Raw genomic sequence first — 22,730 nt, forward strand, 5'->3', positions numbered from 1 at the left:
CTCAAAATTATATGAGGGGAAATTATTGCAATTGTTTAGTCTGCAGAAGCAAAGCTGCAATATTATCTTTCTGAGCTCAGGCCTCCAAATCCTCCTCCAAAACCCATCTTCCTTGATGAAGTCAACTTTAGGCATCAATTTGTTAGGAGGTTTGCAAAGCTGAAACACAAAGTAATGAAATTGCACGTTGTCTGTGCTTGCATGAGGCATGGTGCTGATAAGAATGCATCACAGAGAGGATTCACACCAGCCACTATGCATAGGAGAAATAAACACAAGCCTTGGAACAGGAACAACATGGATTTGACATTAATTATTCTGTCAAGGTTAGACAGCTGTAAACAGAATAGATGGCAAAAAAAAAACCCCAAGAGTTTCAGTTCCAAGTTTGCTTCTGCAGGGATGAATCACAGGAAAAAATCAGCATTAGTAAGATGGGGAAAACAAGTGTGATGTCTGATTGTGTGACGTCTGAGCTGTGCTTGAGGATGGGAAGGACCTGCCAGTGATAAGAGGGAGTTTTAGGGAGGAGTGGGAGAAATAACAGGGGAAAGGCAGGGAGTTTGGAGCCATGACAGATGCAATGGCATCATAAAGGACATTTCAGCAAGAGATTACAGTGTGTTTCAGCCACAGCTATCTCAGCACGGGGTGGCTCGCCCTGAGGGGCCTCAGGATGCTGAGGAACAGAAACACAAGGCCTGGCCTCCCCTACCCCACACATCCACCAGGAATTACCCAATTCCCACTAAATTTTATCAGGCCCCTGAGCAAAATGGTGTCTGAAGCCAACTGTTCCAGCCTCTCCAGAGCTATGGAGATGTTCAGGGCTGGAAACTGGATTTCTCATTCTCAGTCAGTCAATGCAGTCCATTGTCTTTAAATGCAGTGGTCAATAACATGCTTGGGCCGAAGGGGCTCTTTTTACCTGAGTACAGAAACAACCAAATATTATAGTACATGCCAAGGGCTGATGGCTGCAAATACCTTAACTAACGGATTACTTATCTGTGAGCTGCTACCACCACCTAAAGAGCAGTTTTTCCCAGCACAGGTTCTTAATTCACAGCAGGAAGAGGCCATTTCCATACTGACACACCAAATTGTCTACTTTTCAAAAAAAAAAGGGTTTAAATCCCCCATGACACAAACTAGATTTTACATGTACATAAACGGATTTCAAAGTGCAAACAAAGTGTGCCAAAGCTACATCTGAGCCTTGTCAGAATTTCTCTGACACTAATAATGTAGTCATTGTCTTGGGAGTCTGATATCAAAATAATTTCCCAAAAGCCATCAGTATTGACATAAATGTACCAAATGCAAAGACATAATCAAGCTTACAGTGATTATGTCCCTTCTATTTCCAGGAAGCTGAACTGTAGAAAACTGCTTGTGCCTTGAGTCAATCCCAGCTATGAAAAAAGGAATGTAATCTACATAACCAAATTGTTAGCTTTTTTATCTTTTCCCTCTTTGTATTCTGTGTGAGGTGCAGGCTGCAGACAGAGCTTTAATCTCTGGCATCTAGGTAATTTTTAAAGTTTAGTCTGCCTTGGGCTTTCTAGAACATTTGTTTAACCACACAAAGCTGACTAACAGACCTATGTGCTCTGTGAAGGCACTTAAGATTTTATTATTTATCTTGTTCAGGGACTCCTTTGTCCCACAGGAAACAAGTCAGATAATTACAAGGAGCTGAGAAAAACGTGGCCAGAGAGGATTTCCAGGCTATTCTAATCAAACCTTCCCTGGCCTCTGCTAGGGAAGAAGTGAAGGATTTGAAAGAAGGCACATGGAGGGCAAAGGGGTTTGAAAATACAAAACTGAGAGGACTGTGTTTCCTAACTTGGATATAATGGCCTGAGCATGAATTATAACACAATTTCTCTTACAAAAAAATCACAAAATTTCTCTTTGTAAGAAAAAAGGTGCCAAACACTGCCAAAAATTAGGTAATTTTCTGCACCTGTGTATATCCCAAATCTAAAAAACATCCCAAAACAGAACAAACCAGAACTGATGGCTATAAAATACATGATGTTTTTAGATGCTGGAAAAGAGGATTTTTTTTGTTTGGGGTTGGAGAGTGGCAGGGGATTCTGGGGTTTTTCAAGGGATTTTGTGTTTGGTGGTTTTTGTTGTTGGCATTTTTGGGGGTTGGTTTGGTTTTTTAGAGGAGAAGTTGAGAAGAAGAGGGAAAAACATATAGGGAAAGGAAAATTCAAGATGGTAGAGGATAAAAAATGCAAACCGGGCTAGTAAAACTGTGGGGGCAATTTCATCTCTGCACAGTTTCGTCCTCAGTGTGCAACACATTCTCAATGATGAAAGCTAAAAGGGTGACAAAAAGGTAAAAAGGTTCCATATGGATATAAATTTCCAATACCTTTACTGAACCATTGAATTAGTGTCTCTGAATTAGTAGACACTAATTGCAGGTAAATTTTCTGACCCAACCACGGTGAGCAGAGTAGGTGCAAGCATTTATTGAATGCAATACATCACATTCATTGTGTACCCAGCCACAGACTTGTGTAACCTTGCTCCAGAATGTGATGGAAGGACTGAAACACTGCTCACTATATGTGTGGTGTTTTAAAACTCATCCAGGGTTTATGACAATTTACAGGGGTTTTCAGTGGTGTGTGCAAGGAGTTGGTCTCACAGCTTCTGTTCTCTGTAACTGCAATTGATCATGTGTAACCACATCCCTTAACACTGCACTTAAAAAAAGAGTTCTCAGTGGGTTTGATACATAAATAGGGACTGTTTATTCAATGCTGCTGTCAATAGGTCCATTGTCTTTAAAGAAATTCCAGAAGAGGCTTAAAGGAAATAAAGACTGGCACAGGTACCAGAACATAATGAGAGTCTTACTCAGCTGTGAATTTTATCAGTGACTCCCTGCCTTCAGCTAATGAGGAAATGCTGGAGGCCACTTAGCCCCCACATCTTGAGGAGAAGCCCTTTTCTTTAGCAAATATCCAAAATAATCTCTTTTCAGCTGACAGATACCAGTAGGAGACCATCTGTTTTCTGAAATTACCTTTTCCCTGAGCCCTTCTCAACTACCTCAACCCCAACCAGCCAAGCCCTGGGAACAAAGTGTATTAAATGAGACTGGAGTAATCACAGACATTGAAACAATGAACCTGGGTTGTAAGAACACGAGATTCCTGATAGGGTGGTTAAAACCCACATTTGTTTCGTTTTCAGAACCTGGAAGAGGGTGGCTGGTTGAATTATCCCAAGGAGGCGCATTCGGTTACAAACACACATGTGCCATTTTTGCACACATGTCCAGCTGCAAGCAAGCCAAACCTTAGGCTTAAAACATTCCTTGAGAGCAGGGAGACACCAGCTACAGCAGAAAAGGGAGAAAAAGAAAAGGAAACTCTAGCCAGCCAAGGAAGGAAGAGGAAAATCCACAGACGTGTTTGTCCAGTTCTCATAAAGAGAATTCACCCTTAAAATTGAGGTTCAAGTTGCAAGCCTCTACCGTTTCCTGAGAGTTGTCATAGAGGCTTTTCACAGAGAGATGACAATGGAAAGACTGATGGCTCTCCCAGAATAAAACTCACACCAAGATTTACTGCAATCTCCTGTCACTCTTTGGGAAAGTGTTTGGGGGATATTTATGAATTTTAAGGGGTGATGTTCAAATGTCAGAAAGTGGCAAGCAGAATATCCATCTTTCCTTTGAAAAGGTACAGGTGGTGGGCAAAAGAGGATATTGTCCCTTTTAATCTCACCTGCACCAGAAGTGATGATTAGCTTAACTGAGCTAACAATCTAGTTTAAGGGCAAACTTTTGAGGGAACTTTCAGCTGCACTATTTCTAACATCTGACACTTCCATCTCGCTTCAGAAAGATGTTCCCGGGCTCGGATTGCTGAACTCTTTCCACCTGGCAAGAGGAAGGGCTGCAGGGAGCCAGTTCCAGCTCCCTGAGCCTCAGGACTGATTTGCCTCAGCCTGGATTACATCTCCCAGAAGGTTCCTTTACCTTCACCACCTGCCAGGGCTCGCTGCCATGCAGCTGCGCTGTCCCCTGGTCACATCCCCTCCAAATGCTGACACAAGCAGGACATCCCTGTCGAAGATCCCTCAGTCCACAGCAGTCCCACAGGGGCATTTTGGTGAAATTCTGAGCTCTGCTTTTCGTTCTGCACCAGGGCAGTGGGTGCAGATGTGGTGACCTCCTACTCTGAGCTTCATGTCCAAGGGCAGTGCATGCTCCCTGCTCCCATTCCCTCCCATGGCATTTTGAATGCTCAGCACTGTGCCTAAGAAATCCCTTCAGCCTGATTTTTTTTTTCTTTTTTTTTAACTTTCTAAAATGAATAGTATATTTGAAATTTAAAAAAAAAAAAAAAAGAAGTAATGAAATATAATCTAGGTGTGCTGAGCTCCACCTTTCCTGTGGCACTGAGGTGCACATTCTGTCGTCCTGGCTGGTCTTTAAATCTAGTGAGGTCAGGACTGATGCCTTGAAATAAAGCCTGCTTGCCAGACAACCATGTCTGAATCGCCAACACAGTTTTATTTTGTCTGGTGGAGTGGAAATTTGGCACTAAAACCTTTTCCCAAGTCCCAAACCACTGCAGGACTTTAAGTGGAGGAAATTTAAATTCCAAAGCTGAGAGAGCACAGCTCTGGTTCTGATTGACAAACTAGGAAATGTTCCCATTAACCACCTAAAATGCACTCTCAGGTTGGTCATAAAAAGCAGCTTAAAGCTACCATGGCCCTCAGAGCCACTCACTGCCATGTATTTGCTGGAATGAAGGGGAGGAGGAAGGGAGTGAGAACATTTATTTCTTTTGGTGTGAAAACACTGTCAATTTTTAATTTGGGTGGCAAGATTCAGAAGGCCTGCTCAAGTTACAAGGTTAGCCAGACTGATGAAAAGGTTAAACACTAAAAATGTTGAAGCTGATCAGCTCTGAGATTTTTCACTTTTAACAAAGATCTCTACAGGTTGAGCTGGAAGAGTTTGCAAACCGCTCTTCACTGAAGCTGAGAAACAAACATGAAAACACACAATATCAATTAAACATATCCAAAGGTTTAGTTCATTCACCTGTGGCCAAAACCATTCAGCTGAAGGAAAAAGAAAAGCATATTTTCATAAGTTTAGCAAGCACCATTTCTTTTTCCCACGGAAATGCCTCCATTAATTTTATTGACAGAACAAATGTTGCTACCCTATTCCTCCTCCCACATATTGAGCAAGCATCTTGCACTGAAAATGTTTCCTGTAAATTCTGTGAGGTTTCTTGCAGTAAATTTTCTAACACCTACAGGAACTTGGATATTCAATCATATTTCAGTTGTCCAGCTTAGAAGGCCTTTTACAATCTCCTTGTAATGATAATCCTGCACCTACTTTTCCTAAAAGAATCCCAGAATAAATAATTTTGAAAATTGTAGGATGAAGTTGTCAAAGCTGTGGTCCCCACTGGAGGAATATTTAATCTGTCTTATTCACTAAACTATTCCTACATCTCACTGATGCTTTTTGGAGGTGATGGGTTCTGATATGTCCTTCACACCACATATAATTTTTAAGAGAGAAACTCAGCCACAAAGTAACCCTGCTCTTACTCATTAAGTATCACTACAGTAATGAGAGAGCCTCATGATGGGTCTTCCCAGCAGTTTGCAAGGCAGCATAAACAACAAGGCTTAGAGCCACCTGAAAACTGTTGCTGAAAAGCAACGCCTGAGAGCTGTTGTTTTGACACAGAAATTGCCCCACGTATCAGTTTATATTTTGTGCATGGCTTCCACTCAGGTTAGCATGTGGTTAGGGCTTGTGCAAAGTGAGAGATGGGAAAACACCCTGAACCACAAGTCAGGGAAGTCCAACAAAAATCAGGAGCTCTCCTCACCGCTGGTGACTTCCCGCAGATTTTTGTCGGATTCTTCCACCTTCTCATTTTTAGGAGGATTTTCCCCGTTACTCCAGAAGGATTTTGGGCTGGGAATGGAGCGTGCAGCAGCGCAGGTGGGGGAGCAGCCCTTACCTTGCTCACAGAGAGCCCCAACGTAGCTGGGCAGGCAGAGGCAGGTGAAGGTGTTGAGGCTGTCAATGCACGTGGCTCCGTTGCGGCACGGGTTGGACTGGCACTCGTCGATATCTGCACAGAAAACAAAACTGGTTCCATCACCCACCCAGCTGCCAGCAGGGAAATGCTCAGCAGCCTCAGTCAGGCTGGTGACTGGGACCAGTCCAGAGCAGAGGAATGCAGCCTTGCAAAAGATCCCAGTGCTGGCTGTGGGGGTGAGAGGGAGGAATGCCACGCAGCCTTCTCCTGTGGAAAATCTGACTTGTGCGAGTCACCCTGGCACAACAGAAATTCCCATTGGCCACCAGGGGCCTCGAATGTCTTCATGAAACTCAAATATTGGAAACCTTATCATGTAGCATTTAACAGACTGCTAATTTCAGTCTGCAGAGTGGCAGAATCTCATTGGTTTGCATTTCTCATTTCTTTCTTGTCTAACCTTATTGAGATAAGGACAAAACATCATAGCACCCACGGTCTTACACAGTAAACAAATAGCATGCCTGTCCCTGCCTCCTCTAGCTCCTAAAATACCTTGTCTTCACCTTTTAAATTGGAGCACAAGTTCATTTTATACAATTATTTTCAGCATGGGTTGTAAGCTAGTGTGTCTCCTCATGAAGAAGATCATATGAAGTTTCCTAATGAGTGCTGTTCCTCAGAAACAATCACAGTGTGGGCTTCCACACAGATTTTTCAAACATCTCCATCCAGAAATAGTCGTGGTTCACTCGCTAAAATCTAAGAGAGAAGCTGGACATACCTACAAACAATCAATTAGGAATAATTGCTGCATCATAGAGAAGGCTTAAAATATATATATTTCTATTTTAAAATATGCTCTCGTCAAATTTTATGCTGGTCTTACTTGTTCCAGTCATTTTATCATACTTTGTCTTCCTTTCGTGAAGGAAAATGGGTTATTCTGAACCACACAGGTGAATCTCTTGAAATCTACAGTCACAGGAGATGCAAAGATGTCACAGGCAACTGGAAGAGGTTCCTCAGCTGAAATTGCTACCAAAATACTAATTTGTACCAAAGATGCATATGAATGTGATAATATCTAAAATTTCCTGCAAAAATTTTCAAGTTTGTGTTCAGTTCTCAGCTTCCTGTTCACATTTGGGAATATTTTATTTTACCAGTCTTTCAAATAACTATGAGAAGCTCTTAGGGAACCATCCCAAATATTAATGTCTATTTTTTTTTTAATTTGGTGTGGTTTTGAATTTCACGCTGGGAATTGCAGCTCCTGCAGTTAATTTACAGTTCCCTTAACCCCTGTGTGTGTGCACAAATCTACGCACTTTGTGGAGAGAGGGAAAAGGGGAGGGACAATGGGGATCTCTCCATTTAATTGTCCCAAAGTAAGGCCTGGGGGTGAAATGTTTCAAACATCCATGCAGCCTTCAACTCTAAAGCACACCAGATTTCATGTTCAAGAGCTTTAAACTCGAGTTGATCAGCAGCAGATGGCACCAGTTTACCTAATTCACACTGCTCCCCGTTGAATCCTGGCAGACAGGTACAGATGTAGAAGGAACCACGAGGGTAGCAGGTACCACCATTGAGGCAGGGGTTGCTCTTGCACGGATCTTGGCCTGTTGAACAAGGAGGAAAAGGAATTTGACTCCCTGGTTTCAAGGAAATTGTGTATTTTTGATTTTCAGGAGGAAAAAAAAATATCTTTCTTCATTGCTGCATTGGTGGTGCAGGCTTTACTGTAGTTACAGAAAGTCTATTAATGTACTCAACTGCTCAAAATAAGATTTATAAAACAGAAAAGCTGGTCTTCAGGCATCACTGCTTTCAACTTAAACAACAATATGGCATTTACTACGAACATTGTAAATTACTCTTGGAATTACTTTTTTTTTTCACAGCAATTTGTACTGTATTTGGCAGTCATGATACTCTGCTGAGGATGTAGTTTGCATGACATGACAATTAATTATAGCTGAAAACAGTTAAACATATGCAAAATGAATGGAAAATGCTTTTTTCTTGAACAGGGTTAGTTTATGCAGAATGACAGGGTACACAGAACATACTGACTGGCTGCTTATATTCAATCAATCAACCCCCACCAAGTCCTATTTCTTTTCTCACATGTGTGCTTCCCACCTGCCTTTCTTAAAAATACATTTAAAGAATACAAACAAAGGCTCTGAATGCATTTGACTGGACTGAATATTAAGATAAAAACTTACCTGCTGTGAAATCCTCGGTTGTTACGGGAGTTAGCGTTTAAATACCATTTCCTTGAAGAGCTTTATGCCTTCCAGTGATGTTTATTTCCACTGAGCTTACATACCTGGGTATTTGCATTTGATTTCGTGCCTAGGAGCACTCACTCACACAGACAAGTCCACACCAAACCATTTCTGAGAGTTAGTTTCTCACAGTGAGAGGGAAATCCTGAAGACAGCCTTTCTGACAGGCAAAAATAAAGCCCTGGATTTGACAACTTACATAATAGATAAGAGAGTTCTGTATATCAGAGGCATGAGAAAAATTAAGATTTTTTTGGTCATCTTTTCCCAAAGCAATCTGACTAGGATTTATGACCAAAAAAAAAAAAAGTAATAATATTTTTTTTTTCTTGAAAATTAGAGATGCAAATTTTTCTTACAGTGCCAATTTCCCTGTCTAGGCATGGGAATGCAGAAGGTCCAGCTGAAAGCCTCCAGAAGAAAACACCATGTGCAAAAGTTCAGGGTTATGATTAAGTGAGTAAGGTTTTCACCTCGGAGGTTTTGGAAAGGTTCTGATCCCATCCATTCAATAGGGTGCTTGTTTTCTGACTGCTTCACTGAAAGTCACAAATGCAGGGCTCTGTTAAGCACCTTAATGGCATTTTTTGTGTGTTTGCTGTCTGTTTATCCTTCTACAGACTGGACATTTCCACAGTAAACATTTTCAAATTTCCAGCTACCTGGATTATTTGAGGAAAAAATAATAGTAAACCTATAAAATCAGACCAGTCCAGTTCTTTCATCAGATGTTGCTAGACAAAATATGAATTGAAGTGACGCTACTGGCATCACCCATGTATTTGATGAAATGGTTCCCAATACCATCACGGAAAACAAAATATTGCGGCAAATTATGTCTAAAAAAAGTTCTGTAATTTTTAAGAGACTGACACTGCATCGACCACTTAAAGCTATATGTAGGCTGAAAAGAAGGTCTTGATTTGGAAAGCTATGTGGAAAGCTATCTTGTAGGTCAAGAGAAGTTCAATTTTATAGAAAATTCTGATCCTAAGACATGCACTGCTGCTTTCTAGGTCAACTGCAAGAAGTTAAAAACAACCCTTCACAGAAAACCAATTGCGTAAGAACTATCGCAAGAAAAGTCACCAGATAAAATCATCTTTTGTAATCTGGCAAATGAAATCACTCCAGCTGGATTTCCCTACCACAACCAACGTTACCTTCCTGCCTTTTAGAACTGGCTGGTTACCTCCAGTCTGATCCAGAGCTCCACGATGGAAAGTCACTGGGCTTGGGGGGGGTTTTTTTTGCACCCCCCCATCCTCTTCCACTTTGCGGGGGCCACAACCAGGCTGATTTCTCAGCTGGAGGGTGACAAGGTCCGTTGTCACTTCACGAGGAGCTCTGACTGTCACACCCCTTACCAGAGCCCAGGCAACACCTCCACAAGGACCACAACACACATAACACCACAAGGGATCGCATTTTGGGGGAGTTACCTGGAATTTGCACTGCTGTGCCTTCAACTGAACCCACACTGGTGCCAATCACGAAATCTGATCCGTTTGTGACTTCCGGGAGGGAAAATGATGAAGTCACGGTTTCCACAGTGCTAGGCTCCTCGGAGCCCAGCGCGGATGGCTCCTTTTGGTAGGGGCTGTTCCCAGGGGCAATGCTGTTGGTTGCAATGTTAGAGGAGGTGGTTGTGATCTCCTCCCAGCCAAACAAGGCCGCCTGTGTTTCTGTGCCTCCATCCAAAAGCTGGGAAGGCGAGGTGAGCACTGTGGCTGCTTCCTGGCCAGGTTTAAATCCTTCACTTTCGATGCTGTTGGGTGAGTCTGAAACAGTTGTGGGCACGAGCCAGGGGTTCTGCCTCTCAGCAGTCCTGGCTTCCTCTTGGTGGGGATTACTGGCTCTCCCTGAGGAAGCTTCCACTTTTGTTGTGCTGACTTTTGGGATATCTGTGCTTGCTCTTTCTCCGAAACTCAGAAAAGCAGTAGGCAAGACATGTATTGATGGAGAATCTCCAGAAGCAGGAGCTTCTTCCTCAGCAGGTAAATCAGTTGCAGGGGTTTCTGTCTCCTCTGTCCCACCTGTTAGAATCCTGCCAAACTGAGGAGTGCTTTCCGTGCTTGTGCTGTCTGAAACAGGCTCAGGAGAAAGCTCCAGCAGAGAGGACTCTGTTGTGTCAAGAAGGTCACTCGTGGGTGGTTTATACGTTGCTGTAATATCAGAACTAACCTCTTTGAAGATTCCTCCTGAGGAGTGATTGGACTGATGTGAATCCCTTGATGATGATGATGATGGTGATGTGCTGGTAATGATTACCTCAGGGTACTCAGATACTCTGTTTACTAAATGAACAGTTACTGAGGATTGAGGGGCTTGAGAAACAGAATAAAAAGTCACTGGATCTGTCTCCTCATACTCTGCCGATGCTGATTTTGTGTTTGTGTACACCATGGGACGATTTCCTGCACCCTTGGTGGGTGACACAGTTGTCATCTGGGATGCTGGCTGTGTGGTGGCAACACTTAACTCAAGCTCACCAGTTGCCAAAGCCTCTTCTGGCTCACCAGTTGCCAAAGCCTCTTCTGGCTCACCAGTTACAACTGGTGTAAGAGAAGGAGCCACAGGCTGATTATGAGCCAGCTCTTCTTGGCCCATCCCAGAAAAGCCAGAGATTGTTTCGCTTTGATCTGCTGTTGCTTGGCTGTTTGCTGAAGTACTCGGCCCATAGGTGTCTTCGGTGGGGCTGGTCACAACAGGCTGGGACTCAAGAGGCACCTGGGGGCTTGCCAGAGATGGCACTGTGGGAAGGAAAATGCCCAGTTCAGAGGGTCCCGTGGTGGTGAGGGTTTCTGTCACAAAACTCATGTCATTCCCTGAACCCAAATCCACATCACCTGAGGTTGGTCTGTGCCCAGAGGTCACCAGCTCTCTACTTGGTGGACTGGAAGTAGTCAGAGGAAGAGTGTCACCAGATCCAAGTGTCCTTTCTGTGGCTATGGAAAACCTGGGAGTGGAATAATATTTCTCCCCTTCAGCTGTTGTGCTATCATCATAGCCATATGTTGACTGTGTGACAGGATTTGGCATAGTCTGCACACTTATTATATCCTCAGGCATTGATGTAGAGTGATCCATGTCTATAATAGTTGTTTCTTCTGGTGGGGTTTGCAGTCGTTCTTCAATCAGGGTAATATCACCATAAACAGAAACGTTCAATATTACACTTCTTTTATCATCAATCATAGGAATAATTTTTTCATATAACCCTGTGTCGCTCGTTAGCTCCTCTGATGAAGCTGTCTTTGGATGAGCAGCAGATGGATTTACCAAAACCTCCGTTTCTTCTGTGAAAAGGGAGACTCGTCCCGTGATTGCAGTCTGTGATCCATCTCTCGGAGTCTCTGTGGTCATAACTTTGGAATAAACAGGTCCAGGAACACTAGATGATACATTTAGTTCCACTTTGGAAGAGGTGGGTATTGAGAAATGGGAAAACGTATGAGGGGAAGATGAATCTGAAACACCAACCCAGCCAGATCCTTCCCCAGAGCCCTCAGGTAGCACTCTGCCCAGAGGTTTTGTTGCTGATGTTACAAGAGATTCCTCTGTTTCAGGACTGGAAGTTCCGTTCAGTATAACAGATACAGGAGTTGTGCCACCTTTAATCAGAAAATGTGAATTTTCCTCCTGAGAAGCAGCTTTAGACGTGGGTGTTGTCTTATCTGTTTCGTTTTCTCCTCTCCCATGGTCAGTTTCCTTTTCCTGTGGTTCTTCATTCGCAACAAAATAATGAGTGGTGTCTTCAACCTCTTTAGGGATGAAGCTGTTGGAGCTGTCTTCTGCTGAAGCTGAGGAGCTGGGGAAGGTAGAGGTGTGGAATGGGTCTCCAGTTTCTGGCAGCAGCTCAGCTACAGCACTTGTGACTTCTTCATTAACTTCAACATTTGCTGGAGTGCTTCCTCGTTCAAAGCCCTGTGTCATGTCAGTGGAAAGCCCAGGTCCCATAGTTGTAGGGTGAGAAGTTTCAGGGCTTGAGGTACTCTTGGGTTTTTGGACAACAAACGGCACTACAGAAGGAAGAACAGCAAGGTCGTCTCCTGACCCCTGTCCTGAAAACAGTGGATCACCAATGAGCTCATTATTTGGCAGTTTCTCTTCCTTAGGTGTCAGGAATGTTCTGGGAATATCTTTAGTAGGGAAAATGTTTTGCACCAGCTCTTCCTCTTGCTCTACAACTGTGACTGGAGAGCTTACGTATTTCCTTTCAATTGTTACAGCCTCAGTTACTCTGTCATCATTAAATGGCAAAAGTGGTTTTTTGACAGGTTCAGTTTCTAATTCCTTTTCTTCCAGGTAAGGACTGGGAGTTGGAACATTTAAAAATCCCAGGTGTTCATGGCTAGTCTGTGTACTTTCAAAGAACGAGTCTGTTGTTGTTTCCTCAGAAGATTCCGTAGCTTTTGGTGAAATCTCGCTTGCCATCTCTTCCCCAGATTGTATCTCTTCCATCAAAGGGATCTTCGTGGCAAAAGTTCTCGCTGCCAGCTCATCAGCAGTTTTCTCCTCAGTTCTCACATACCCTGCCGTCCCCATGGAGGTTACCTCGTGTTCAGAACTTGTGACCTGCTCATCAGGATCTGTAGTGAAGGCAGGATGCAGAGGTGATGTGCTGACAGCTTGCCTGCCATCCTTCTCCCACATTTCTGGTCTCCCAGTAGGGGCAACTGCTGTTTCTGCAAATGATCCAGTGGATGAGTCAGGTTCTCCAGATCCCTGGTCAGTAATTGAGAAATGACCTCCAAGTATTTCTTCCGTAGGTCCATTAGACATAAGTTTTGTGGTGCTGCTGTCATCTTTGAATTCTTCCCCAGAGCCATGCTCAATCAGGAAAATCTTCCCCAAGGAGACAGTTGAAGAACCAACTCTTGCATCTTTGCTTTCTGTAGATTCAGCTACTGCTGTTTTACTGCCAGTACCATGTGTCACCAAGCCCTCATGAGGGTTGTTACTGACCTCAGATGCTGGAGATGATGTGGCCTCACCCGTTTCTGAATCTCCGGTTTCAATTCCTGGTGCAATGTGAGATGCTATCTCTTTCGTGGAACCAGATTTTATGTCAGAAGGAGCTGTGTAGGTTGGTTTTGTTTCCACGTTGAGTTCTCCTGGGTTTTTGGTACTAAACATATCCAGGGACATCTGACTTTCTGCTCCAGACCCCTCTGTGAAGCTCTCTGACCAAGTACTCAAAACTGTTACTGCAGGTTCATCTGTTCTTGCATATTTTTCATATTCTGTTGTTGCATCCTTTGGTGAAGCATCATCTCTGCTGTAAATTTTTCCTTCGTACATTTCTGTTTGCGTTTCAGTGACAGGCCTTAACGGGACTGAAGTCAAAGTAGCAGACTCAACGACAAAATCTGTGTCTCCAGAACCTGGATCAATAAATGGGGAGCCAATACTTACCACTCTGCTTGTGGAACCCCCTGAAAATATGTCTGCAGGCTCTTCTGCTGATCCTTCATTTACAAAAAGCTTCTTCTCCCTCAACAGAGGAACGGTGGTGACCTTTTTGATTTCAGAACTTACGGTACCTGGTACTGTTTTTCTGAGGGGCTCTTGACTTACAGTTCTGACTTCACTTGTGGTGCTCCCAAGTTCATTCAAATCCAAATTTTCCTCTGCAGCAGTAGCTGAATTTTGGTGACCCTCATAAACAGTGGTGTGCATTTCTTTTTCATCATCAATACTCTTTTCAGTTACAAGAGAGCTGGCAAGCACTTTTTCCGTAATTAGCTCAGACACGGAGTTGGTGGCAACAGCTACTTGAGGACTTTGATCAAAGGCAGGATAAGGAGTGCTTATAGCTCTGGGCAAAGCAGAGGTGATTCCTGAATCAGTTACAGAAAATTCTGTCAGCAGGGCTGTGCCGGAGCCCAAAGAAGCGTCTTGCATTGAAAGTGTTTCTGTTACTGCTATTTCCTCTGTTACACTGATGCTGTCTTTCACATCTCCAGAGCCTTCCAGCACCATAAAAGAAGCAGCACTCATCTCAGGCTTTGCTGTATGACTTGTTTCCAGAATGTTTTCAACAGGGGAATTTGCATTAAGTTTAAGAGTTGTTTTATAATGGTCTCCCGGAGCAGGGGTTGCCTTTTCTGAAATAAGGTCAGTTACAGCATCGTCTACTGTAGCAGGAATAAAAACTGCCTCCAAAGAAGCAGTTACAGCAGAACTTTCCACAGTAAATGCATCAGGAGAAGATGTTATACCAGAACTTATTTCATCATCTTCCTTTCTTGACCCTGTCACAACATCTAAGACCGAAGTGGACAGATCAGACTCAGTGGAGCCATCTCCAGAGAATTCACTAGTTACCAAAAGCAGGTTTTTGCTATCCTTAGTGGAGCTCTCCTCAGTTCCCTGCCAGGCCATGGTCTCTCTGCTGTTTTGCAGAGACTGCTCGTGTGAAGAAGTGGTGGCCACTGATTTATCTGTTGTCACAACTTCAGACTCCCCACTATAGACAGGTTCTAACATTGCAGCCCCTGAGGTTGGTTGTGTGACCTCAAACGCCCCCATCACCTCTCCAGCTTTGCTTGGTTGCATCGTACCAGAAGCTTCAGGTTCATTAATGATGAATGTGTTTGTCTCGTTGATTTGGGAAAAGGTGACGTTTTTGGAATGGGCAACGCTTTCGATTTGGTCACTCCTGGCTTCCTCAGCTTTTGTGCTCTTGGGTGCACTGGTGACCTGCTGCTTGCCATTGATAAACTGCAAAGCTGGAGGGGTTGTAACATCAGTAGTATTTTCACAGTCTTCGTCGTCTTCAAACTCTGGATAGTGTGGAAAGAAAGGATCCAATATTATATATTCAGAGGAATCCTGCACAGAGTCTGAAGTACAGGGTTCAGTCTGAGTTGACTCTGCCTCAATGTGGGTTTCATCTATTGCATGAGGAAGCATGTGGCGATTGAACAGATCCAAAAATTCATTCACCGGGTGATCTGCAAGAAAAAGAGAGTTTTTCATGATCCCTAAGTAACAGCAGACACACGAAGTACAAGCAATCCATTGGAGAAGAAAAAAAAACAACCCATACAAAAAAAAAAATCTGAAATTCAACAATTTGTTGCAAATTCAGTGTGTTCTCCTGTTGACACAAACTTAAACTCTGCCATCGGGTGTGATTTTCTAGTTGGAGCCTCTCTGCATATTGAACACATTGGTTATTCAGTGCTGCTGATTGCCAATGCCCTTGGTCCCAAACACATGCCTGAGTTACCTGCTCCTACATTTTCAGCAAAGATGAGGAATGGACAAGATGAAAACCACTTTTCAGACTAACTTGCTGCAGCTGCTTCCAGGGATTTAGACAGTAACTGACCTCTACCAATAACTGAACCTAGGCAAAGCTAAGCAAGGCAAAGTCTAAAATAAAATAAGACACAAAAAAACTCCCTCTGCATTTCCCTTTTCCTTTTACTATAGAGTAATTCAGATTACTAGGAACACCATAACACCTACATCAATCTCCCTTCACTAGACTTGGACCCTAGGATAGTGAATAAAGTCTTATTTTACATAGCTGCTGCTACGTGGAATTTTAAAGCATTATGCAGCAAATGAGAAAAAAATATCACAGATTCAAAGGTGAACTCCCACTCAGAGGGTAACATGACTGAAGTCCAGTAGTTTTCTTCTGTTTACACTAACTTTGAATTATTTACATACTCCTACAGGTTACAAACCTCTCAGTTTTTTTCTAGGTGGCATATAAAGAGGCATATAAAGAGGAAGAAAGAAGATTAAGAAGGCAAGATTTTAGCTGCAGAAAGCCTCGTTAATTCCTCCAAGATTTATGATCCCAGATTCCATAGACACTTTTTAAACTTGCCCTTTCAGCACAAACATTGCTCCAAACCTTCTGTTCCAGACAATGGAAACTATCCTAATTAAAATTAAATTAAAAAAAAAATAAAAATTAAAAAGAAGGACACAACAGACTCAGAAACAAGCCCCAATATTTCAAGCTTGGCCACAACAGACTCAGAAACAAGCCCCAATATTTCAAGCTTGGCCAACTGACTTGAAATTGTAAACCTTGTGCTGAAATCCTATTCCATGAGTGTTTCTTTCTTCTGGAGCTATGTTTATAACCCTTTTGGCCAGAGGGGATCACTTTCTTGCTGGTACAAGCTGGAATGGCCAATGGAGCTTTGCCCACATCTGCCAGGAGAGGATCTGAAGCAATTGACAGGACTCCTGCCTGAGAGCACTGTCAGCAACCACTGCTTCCTGAAAAAATATCAGCAGTACGTGACACAGCTCGGCTCCTAAATCAAATCTCCCTCACTAAAACCATCCACAAGTCACAAAACAATGAGATCTTGAGGTAAAGCACTTCATCAATTTGGAGTAATTCCCCCACCTAGGAAGATCATTTAACCTCTGTGACTACTGAGTCCTCAGAGACAGAGTCATCAGGTGATCATTCTGGAAAAGAATGTATTCTATCAAGTTAAACTGACACAGAGCACTATGAGGGGTTTGTGATTCTCTGGCCTGGGCTGGCTTGTGTGTGCAAATTGACTTCAATTTGGTTTTGAAAAGGTCACTGCAGCTCCATTGAGAATTAATGTTCTAATACCTCACGCTGTGTTTACAGCTGAACTCATGAAGTATTACTGGATCTCAGCTTTGCTACAGCTCCAGCTGAAGAATACAGAGAATAAATCACCTTCAGCATTGTTTGTTTCAACTACAGTGTCAAGTCTGTGCAACACTAAGCTCAGGGCTCCCAGTGCAACCAAAACAAAGGCTGTTTTTAACCTTGTGCCTGCCTGGCTGTTGTGCGTTGCTCAGAGAAGCCTGGTGTTTACCATGTGCTATGACAGCTCTATTAGATGGCTACAGAACTGAGATTTCCTCTCTCTCCCTACATGTGCTTGTTGGAAGTTACTTTATGCAATGCTTGCAAGGAATGAATGCTCTTCTCCAGTAAATTAGAAATATTGAGAGAGGTTGTCCAGTCCCACAGAAGAATAAAATTTCTGCAGCCGCTTACTTGAGCTCTAAGAGATCTCCCTTTCAAATTTTGTGAAAAGCAGGGATTTGGTAATCTCTCCAAGACTGGCAGCATGACTTTGAGGAGCATGTCTAACAACACCCCTTTCAGAATCCATGAATTTCAGCAAGAGGCCACCCTGGACACACTGAGAAACCATGACTTCATAAAAGCAGAAGTTTCAATTGAGACAGAATTTCACACCTTCCTTTCAAATGTGTGCATGCAAAAACCCATGGGAATTCAGTCAGTGAGAGAGGAATGGCGAGGCAGAGCTGATGGGGAGCTCCGAGAGCCTCTGATTTTTGGGTAGATTCACTATAAAAATAACTGCACCCACACACAGAAATTTGAATGGCCAGGAAAGAAGCCTTGCGCTGTGTGAACAGCCAAGGAGGGATGTGCATAAACAACCTGGCATGCCTTAAAGATTAATTATGATTTCACACACAGCAATCAAGACCGTGAAACAAAGCGTGCAGTTTTGCACAGGAATTGTACATTTGAAAAAATAAATAATTCATAAAGCCTGGATGGGCTGTAATTTGTAGGAGGGCACCATGGCTAACAAGTTCTGACCAACAGTGCAGAATTTTTGCAGCAGTGCACACCTGGGAGTCCCTCAAATTAGTAGCTCACACCAAGTCATTTATGGTAGGCAATAAATTTAGTGAACAACATCTGTTCCAAACTCACCTAGAAGACAAATACAAATTCTTACACATGCAGAGATCTCTATCAGACCCTGCTTTTACTTTGTTAGCTTTTTCAAGATCTCACATGCAGAACAATCCACATAAAAGAACCTTAGGAAAAGGCATGGTATTCTGAAAATAAGCTTTCAGGAGGCTCTTTCATTAAATAACAAGCATCTTGGGAAGTCTCTTTTTTTAATATTTTGGTTTTTTCCAAAAAAAAAAAAAGATTTTCAGGAGATAGCAAAGAATGTAATTGATTTTTTTTTTATATTCTTTGTTTTTAATTAGAAATTCCTTTCCTTCCTACAAGTTTGATTATTCAGTGTTAGGATTCAGGTTGCTCAGGGTTAAGAGCAATGAAAAATGCTCTATAACTCCTGAGATGACAAATAATCTACATAATGATGTGGCTCATACATCCTTGTCAACAGGGTATAAAACACTGGGATGAAAACCTACCCTAAAATATTAATATAGAAGAAATATTAAAATAGAAGAAATATTTATCTGTTGAACTGGTTTGTTAGACCCTGAAGGTAGGCTCCTGTTTATTTCACACCCATTCCTGCTGCAGGTAAACACACACAGACCAAAGACTACTAAAAAAGAGACAAAACCAGGACTTTAAAGGGAAGGATTTTGGCTATCAAATATGCCTATCAATAGCTCATGGCAAACAAGCCAAAAGGAGCCCTTTTTCAAAGAGGTGCTTTGTTATTCTGGCTCCAAGTGAAGGAAAGTGAAAACAAGTAGCTCAAAAGGAGAAAAAGCCAAGGGTTGTCAGCTCAGAATGCCAACCCAAACAAGTCCTGGGAGAGATTTATCAGCAAAGCCTCTCTTGGAGGGAAGTGATGAGGGATGCACTGGAATGGAGATGGAAAGCATGGGTGTATCCAGCCTGGAGTGTTTCTTAATCCATTTAATACATCTAGATGTTCTAAATGACCTGCAAGGAGCACGCATCCATCTCAGTAACAGCTCCTATATGTGAGAAATAGAAATCCCTCTGGCTACAGGGTGATTTCAGCCTGCTGCTGCACATAACCACAGAGCCAGGGACCAAGGAGTCATTAATTCATAATTACAGCCGTCCCAATCCACCATGGCTGGTTCCAAACCCACGCCAGTTTTCCAGTGGATCACACAGAAAAGCTGCCTCCCTGTTAGCGCAGCACCAGATCATGCCTGCACACATCCAGAAATGTGTAACGTGCAGCAATATTTCTTTTCTTGAGAAGACTTTTAATATTCTGCAAAGAGCTTTTCCAAGACCATCTTTGAGGGGGCAGGCAGTAAAAAAGCATTTTCTCTCTCAAAACCCATCAGATAAGCATCTGAGGAAGAATTAATGGGGAGTTAAATAGAAAACATATTATGATGTTTTCCAAACTTTCGAAACACGAAATATTTCATTCAGAAGACTTATGGTTTTGTGAAGTTCCTTTCAAAATGGGGCTCTTAACATCTAATCTGGTGTCCTGCAGATATTGGAATTTCACACTTCTGCAATTCGTGAACTTATTCCTTCTGAGCCCCTGCTCAGTTTTCTGTGAGCAGCAGTACAGCTCAGCCTTTTGTAGAAGGACTAGAGGTCTGATAAGGCCAGGAGACCTATCAGAGGCTCTAGGATGAGGAAAGACTTAAACCACCTTTGTGTCGTGTCTGGACTCCCCTGAACCTCAGCTCTGCCAGGAGCCTGATCCACAGCCTGCGTGGATTTGTGCAGCTTTATGACCATGGCTTGCTGAAATTCCTGCAGCAAGGAAAAAACCATCCAAAAACTCAACCAATTCCACAGGAATGCATCAGTTTCATTGAATATATTCTGTCTTAAAAGCATGGTGAGGAAATAAAAAAGGGATTTGAAAAGCTGTGCCCAGTACAAAAAAAAAATCTAAACCTTTCTATTAAGTAGGATGTTCTTTCCCCTTAAAATACTGCATTCAAATTGAAACAAAACCATTCCATTTTACAAAAGTAAATCAATCTGATAATATCTTTTGCGCTGTTTTGCTTCACAGAAGAGTTTTGATTTTGTTGGTTTTTTTCAATGTATATTGTTCTTTTAATTTAATTTTTTAAAATAAATAAATAAAGTATTTTGAAATACAGATATTTCCTGGTGAACCAAAATCCCAATGCAATTCCTCTACCTTGTGCCATCTTGTAGTATCATTATCCCACCTAAGCATGGTCAAAGTGCAGCAGTGCTCCAGGCATACCCCTTCTCTTCAGGAAAAAGTAGGAATACTGCCAAGGAGCTGGTCTAACGCAATAAAGAAACATGGCTATTATTATGCAAACCTAAGCCAAAAAATTTTTTTAAAAATTTTTAAAAATCCAGAAATAATTAAATTTTTTATGCTTTTAATCCTTCTAACTCATGTTAACATGACTAGCATACATGATGAGGTCTGGTAAAATCCAGGTCTTGATTACTGTTCTCTCTAAGTAAACAAAAGGTTTTATTTAGTTCACTTTAAAATGTTTCCCAGCTGGACATATATATTTCTAAAATTTTGTTTCCTTTGGCTCCCTTTAAAAATCCTCAAGGACACAAGGCAGGTTTCAATAATTTTGAGGTTTGGATTGTTTTGGGGTTTTTTTAACCTTCTAAATTTTATCAAAATTTACATTTTGCTATCGCTCTGAGAGTCAAGAGAGATTGTTACATTGCACACATATGTATAAATTTACCTTGCATAAAAGTCTCAGTGATTCAGGTAAACTGCTGGGAGAAAGTATTTGTAAGGAGTGACTTTTGCACAGCTGGCTGGGTAGGAGTTGAAAGCAATTCAAGGTGGGTGGTCAGTCTTGCCTACTGAAATTCACTTATCCAGTCCTTCTGCTTTACCATATTTGGGGCTTTTCATGCAAAATCCATGAGTATCACTTTCTGGCATTTCTTTTTACAGACAGGACCCCAGGCTGGAGCTGGAGGCCACGGCCAGAGGCACCTGTGGGGGGTGGGTGTCACTTAGGGGGACATCTGCTCTGCACAGGGCTCTGGGTTTGCCCTGCCAAACTCCAGAGCAGCAGGCAGGATGATGCAGAAACCGTGTCAGAAAAAAAGGAACTGTTTTATTATAAAAGCATATTACGGGGCCCTCCGGCAATTCCTGGTGTTTCCTTTGTTCTTCTCCCCCACGCCCAACAATAAATGTGCTAAAAAGAAGCAGACTGAGGGAAATGTCAAGTTGTTAAAAATGGCAGCTGTGCCGTGAGCCCCAGCACGAGCAGGGTACAGCTCCCTGGGCAATGCCTGGATGTTTGTCATGCACCATTCTGAGGGCAGTCACATTCCCACTTCCTTTCTGCTCCAATGTGTCACCAACAAAACACGACTCCAGCCCGTGGAGCCTCCTCCCGGGCACGAGCATCCTTCCAAGGGCAACATTTCCCTCACTGCCTACAGAGAAGACAATTCTGCAGCTCTGCAGGGCTAAACAACCCAAACCCAAACAGCTGCTGTGCGATAAATCATTTTTCTCCAGATGGAACCCAAAACAAAGCAAGGAGTCAGACTGTATCTGACTGAGCTGGTGTGCCCCAGTGTGTGCAGAGGGAAGTCCAACTCTGCAGGAAAAGCTGGTTGGGAAAGAGTATCTGCTCACCAGAATGACTTCATCCATTATTTCATGCGTGATATTCCATGACTGAGGTGGAAACACTGAGGTACCAATGAATTTTGGCCTTTCCTGTGCCACTCCACCACCATCCCTTCGTTACATTTACATCCTGCTAATTGTTTCAAATGTTTCTGCCATGACACAGCTGGCACAAGAAAGAACCAGTTCTGGCCCTACCAATATGGAGAGAGAGTGTCCCCTCCAGCAAGAATCAAAAATTCACTTACCACAACATAAATTTGGGCAGAAGTCAGAATATTACACTTAGAATCTCAAGGCATATGCCCACCCTTTGACTGCACCTGTGGCTGCTCAGGGCTGAAAGAAATATTCTTTCTCCTCTTCCTTTTTCCAGTAATAGTGGAAAAAGGAATCACTTGGCATTAGGGGAAAAAAAAAAACCTTACAGTACACTCCTTAATGCGGCAGTTTGGGGGAAAAATAGATTGACATCATATTATTTTAGGAGTAATAAAGGTTGGTTTATGTACAAGGCATGTACTAAATTTTTCTTTCTTGATTTGTCTCACGAGAGGAATTTTATGTGGCAGAAATAAAGCCAGAGAATATTTTACAGTTCAAGCTCTAAAACAGACAGTGGTGTTTGTATATGTGAGTGTGAGTGTATGTGTGGGAGGGGAGAAAGAGAGGAAGAGAGTAAAACAGCAAGAAAAAAAGGAAAAGGAAAAGGAAAAGGAAAAGGAAAAGGAAAAGGAAAAGGAAAAGGAAAAGGAAAAGGAAAAGGAAAAGGAAAAGGAAAAGGAAAAGGAAAAGGAAAAGGAAAAGGAAAAGATACAGAATGTCTTTTTTTCCAAGAACTGAAGCTATGATGACAATTACCCCACCTGCTCTACCCCAAAATGCTCTTTTTACAGCTGTCTGGTGAAATTGATTCCACTTATCATTATGATTTTCTGGCATTTTATCCCCTACTATTTCTCAAGCATTTTTTCATGTACCTCATAAACTTTTAATATAATGCCTGCACAAGCCCACTGGTCATGCAGCAAGGAACCAAAATCACATTCTTTAGC

The 22,730-nt window shown here is 42.4% G+C and overlaps 1 protein-coding gene across 5 annotated transcripts in view; it reads right to left on the reverse strand.

Moving 5' to 3' along the window:
- The window catches only part of VCAN (versican), a 99,852-nt gene that overhangs the window by 19,935 nt on the left and 57,187 nt on the right, over nt 1-22,730 (reverse strand). For 4 of the 5 annotated variants that reach the window (XM_064735292.1, XM_064735291.1, XM_064735289.1 and 1 more), the window contains 3 exons: nt 9,793-15,309; nt 7,565-7,678; nt 6,033-6,146 (listed from right to left, as the gene is read on the reverse strand). In XM_064735292.1, coding sequence (XP_064591362.1) covers nt 6,033-6,146; nt 7,565-7,678; nt 9,793-15,309 — 5,745 coding nt within the window. The remainder of the gene's footprint in view (nt 1-6,032; nt 6,147-7,564; nt 7,679-9,792; nt 15,310-22,730) is intronic. The other variant, XM_064735293.1, reaches the window with a different exon arrangement.

This window comes from Zonotrichia leucophrys, chromosome Z (assembly GCF_028769735.1).
Source record: "Zonotrichia leucophrys gambelii isolate GWCS_2022_RI chromosome Z, RI_Zleu_2.0, whole genome shotgun sequence".
NCBI lineage: Eukaryota > Metazoa > Chordata > Aves > Passeriformes > Passerellidae > Zonotrichia > Zonotrichia leucophrys.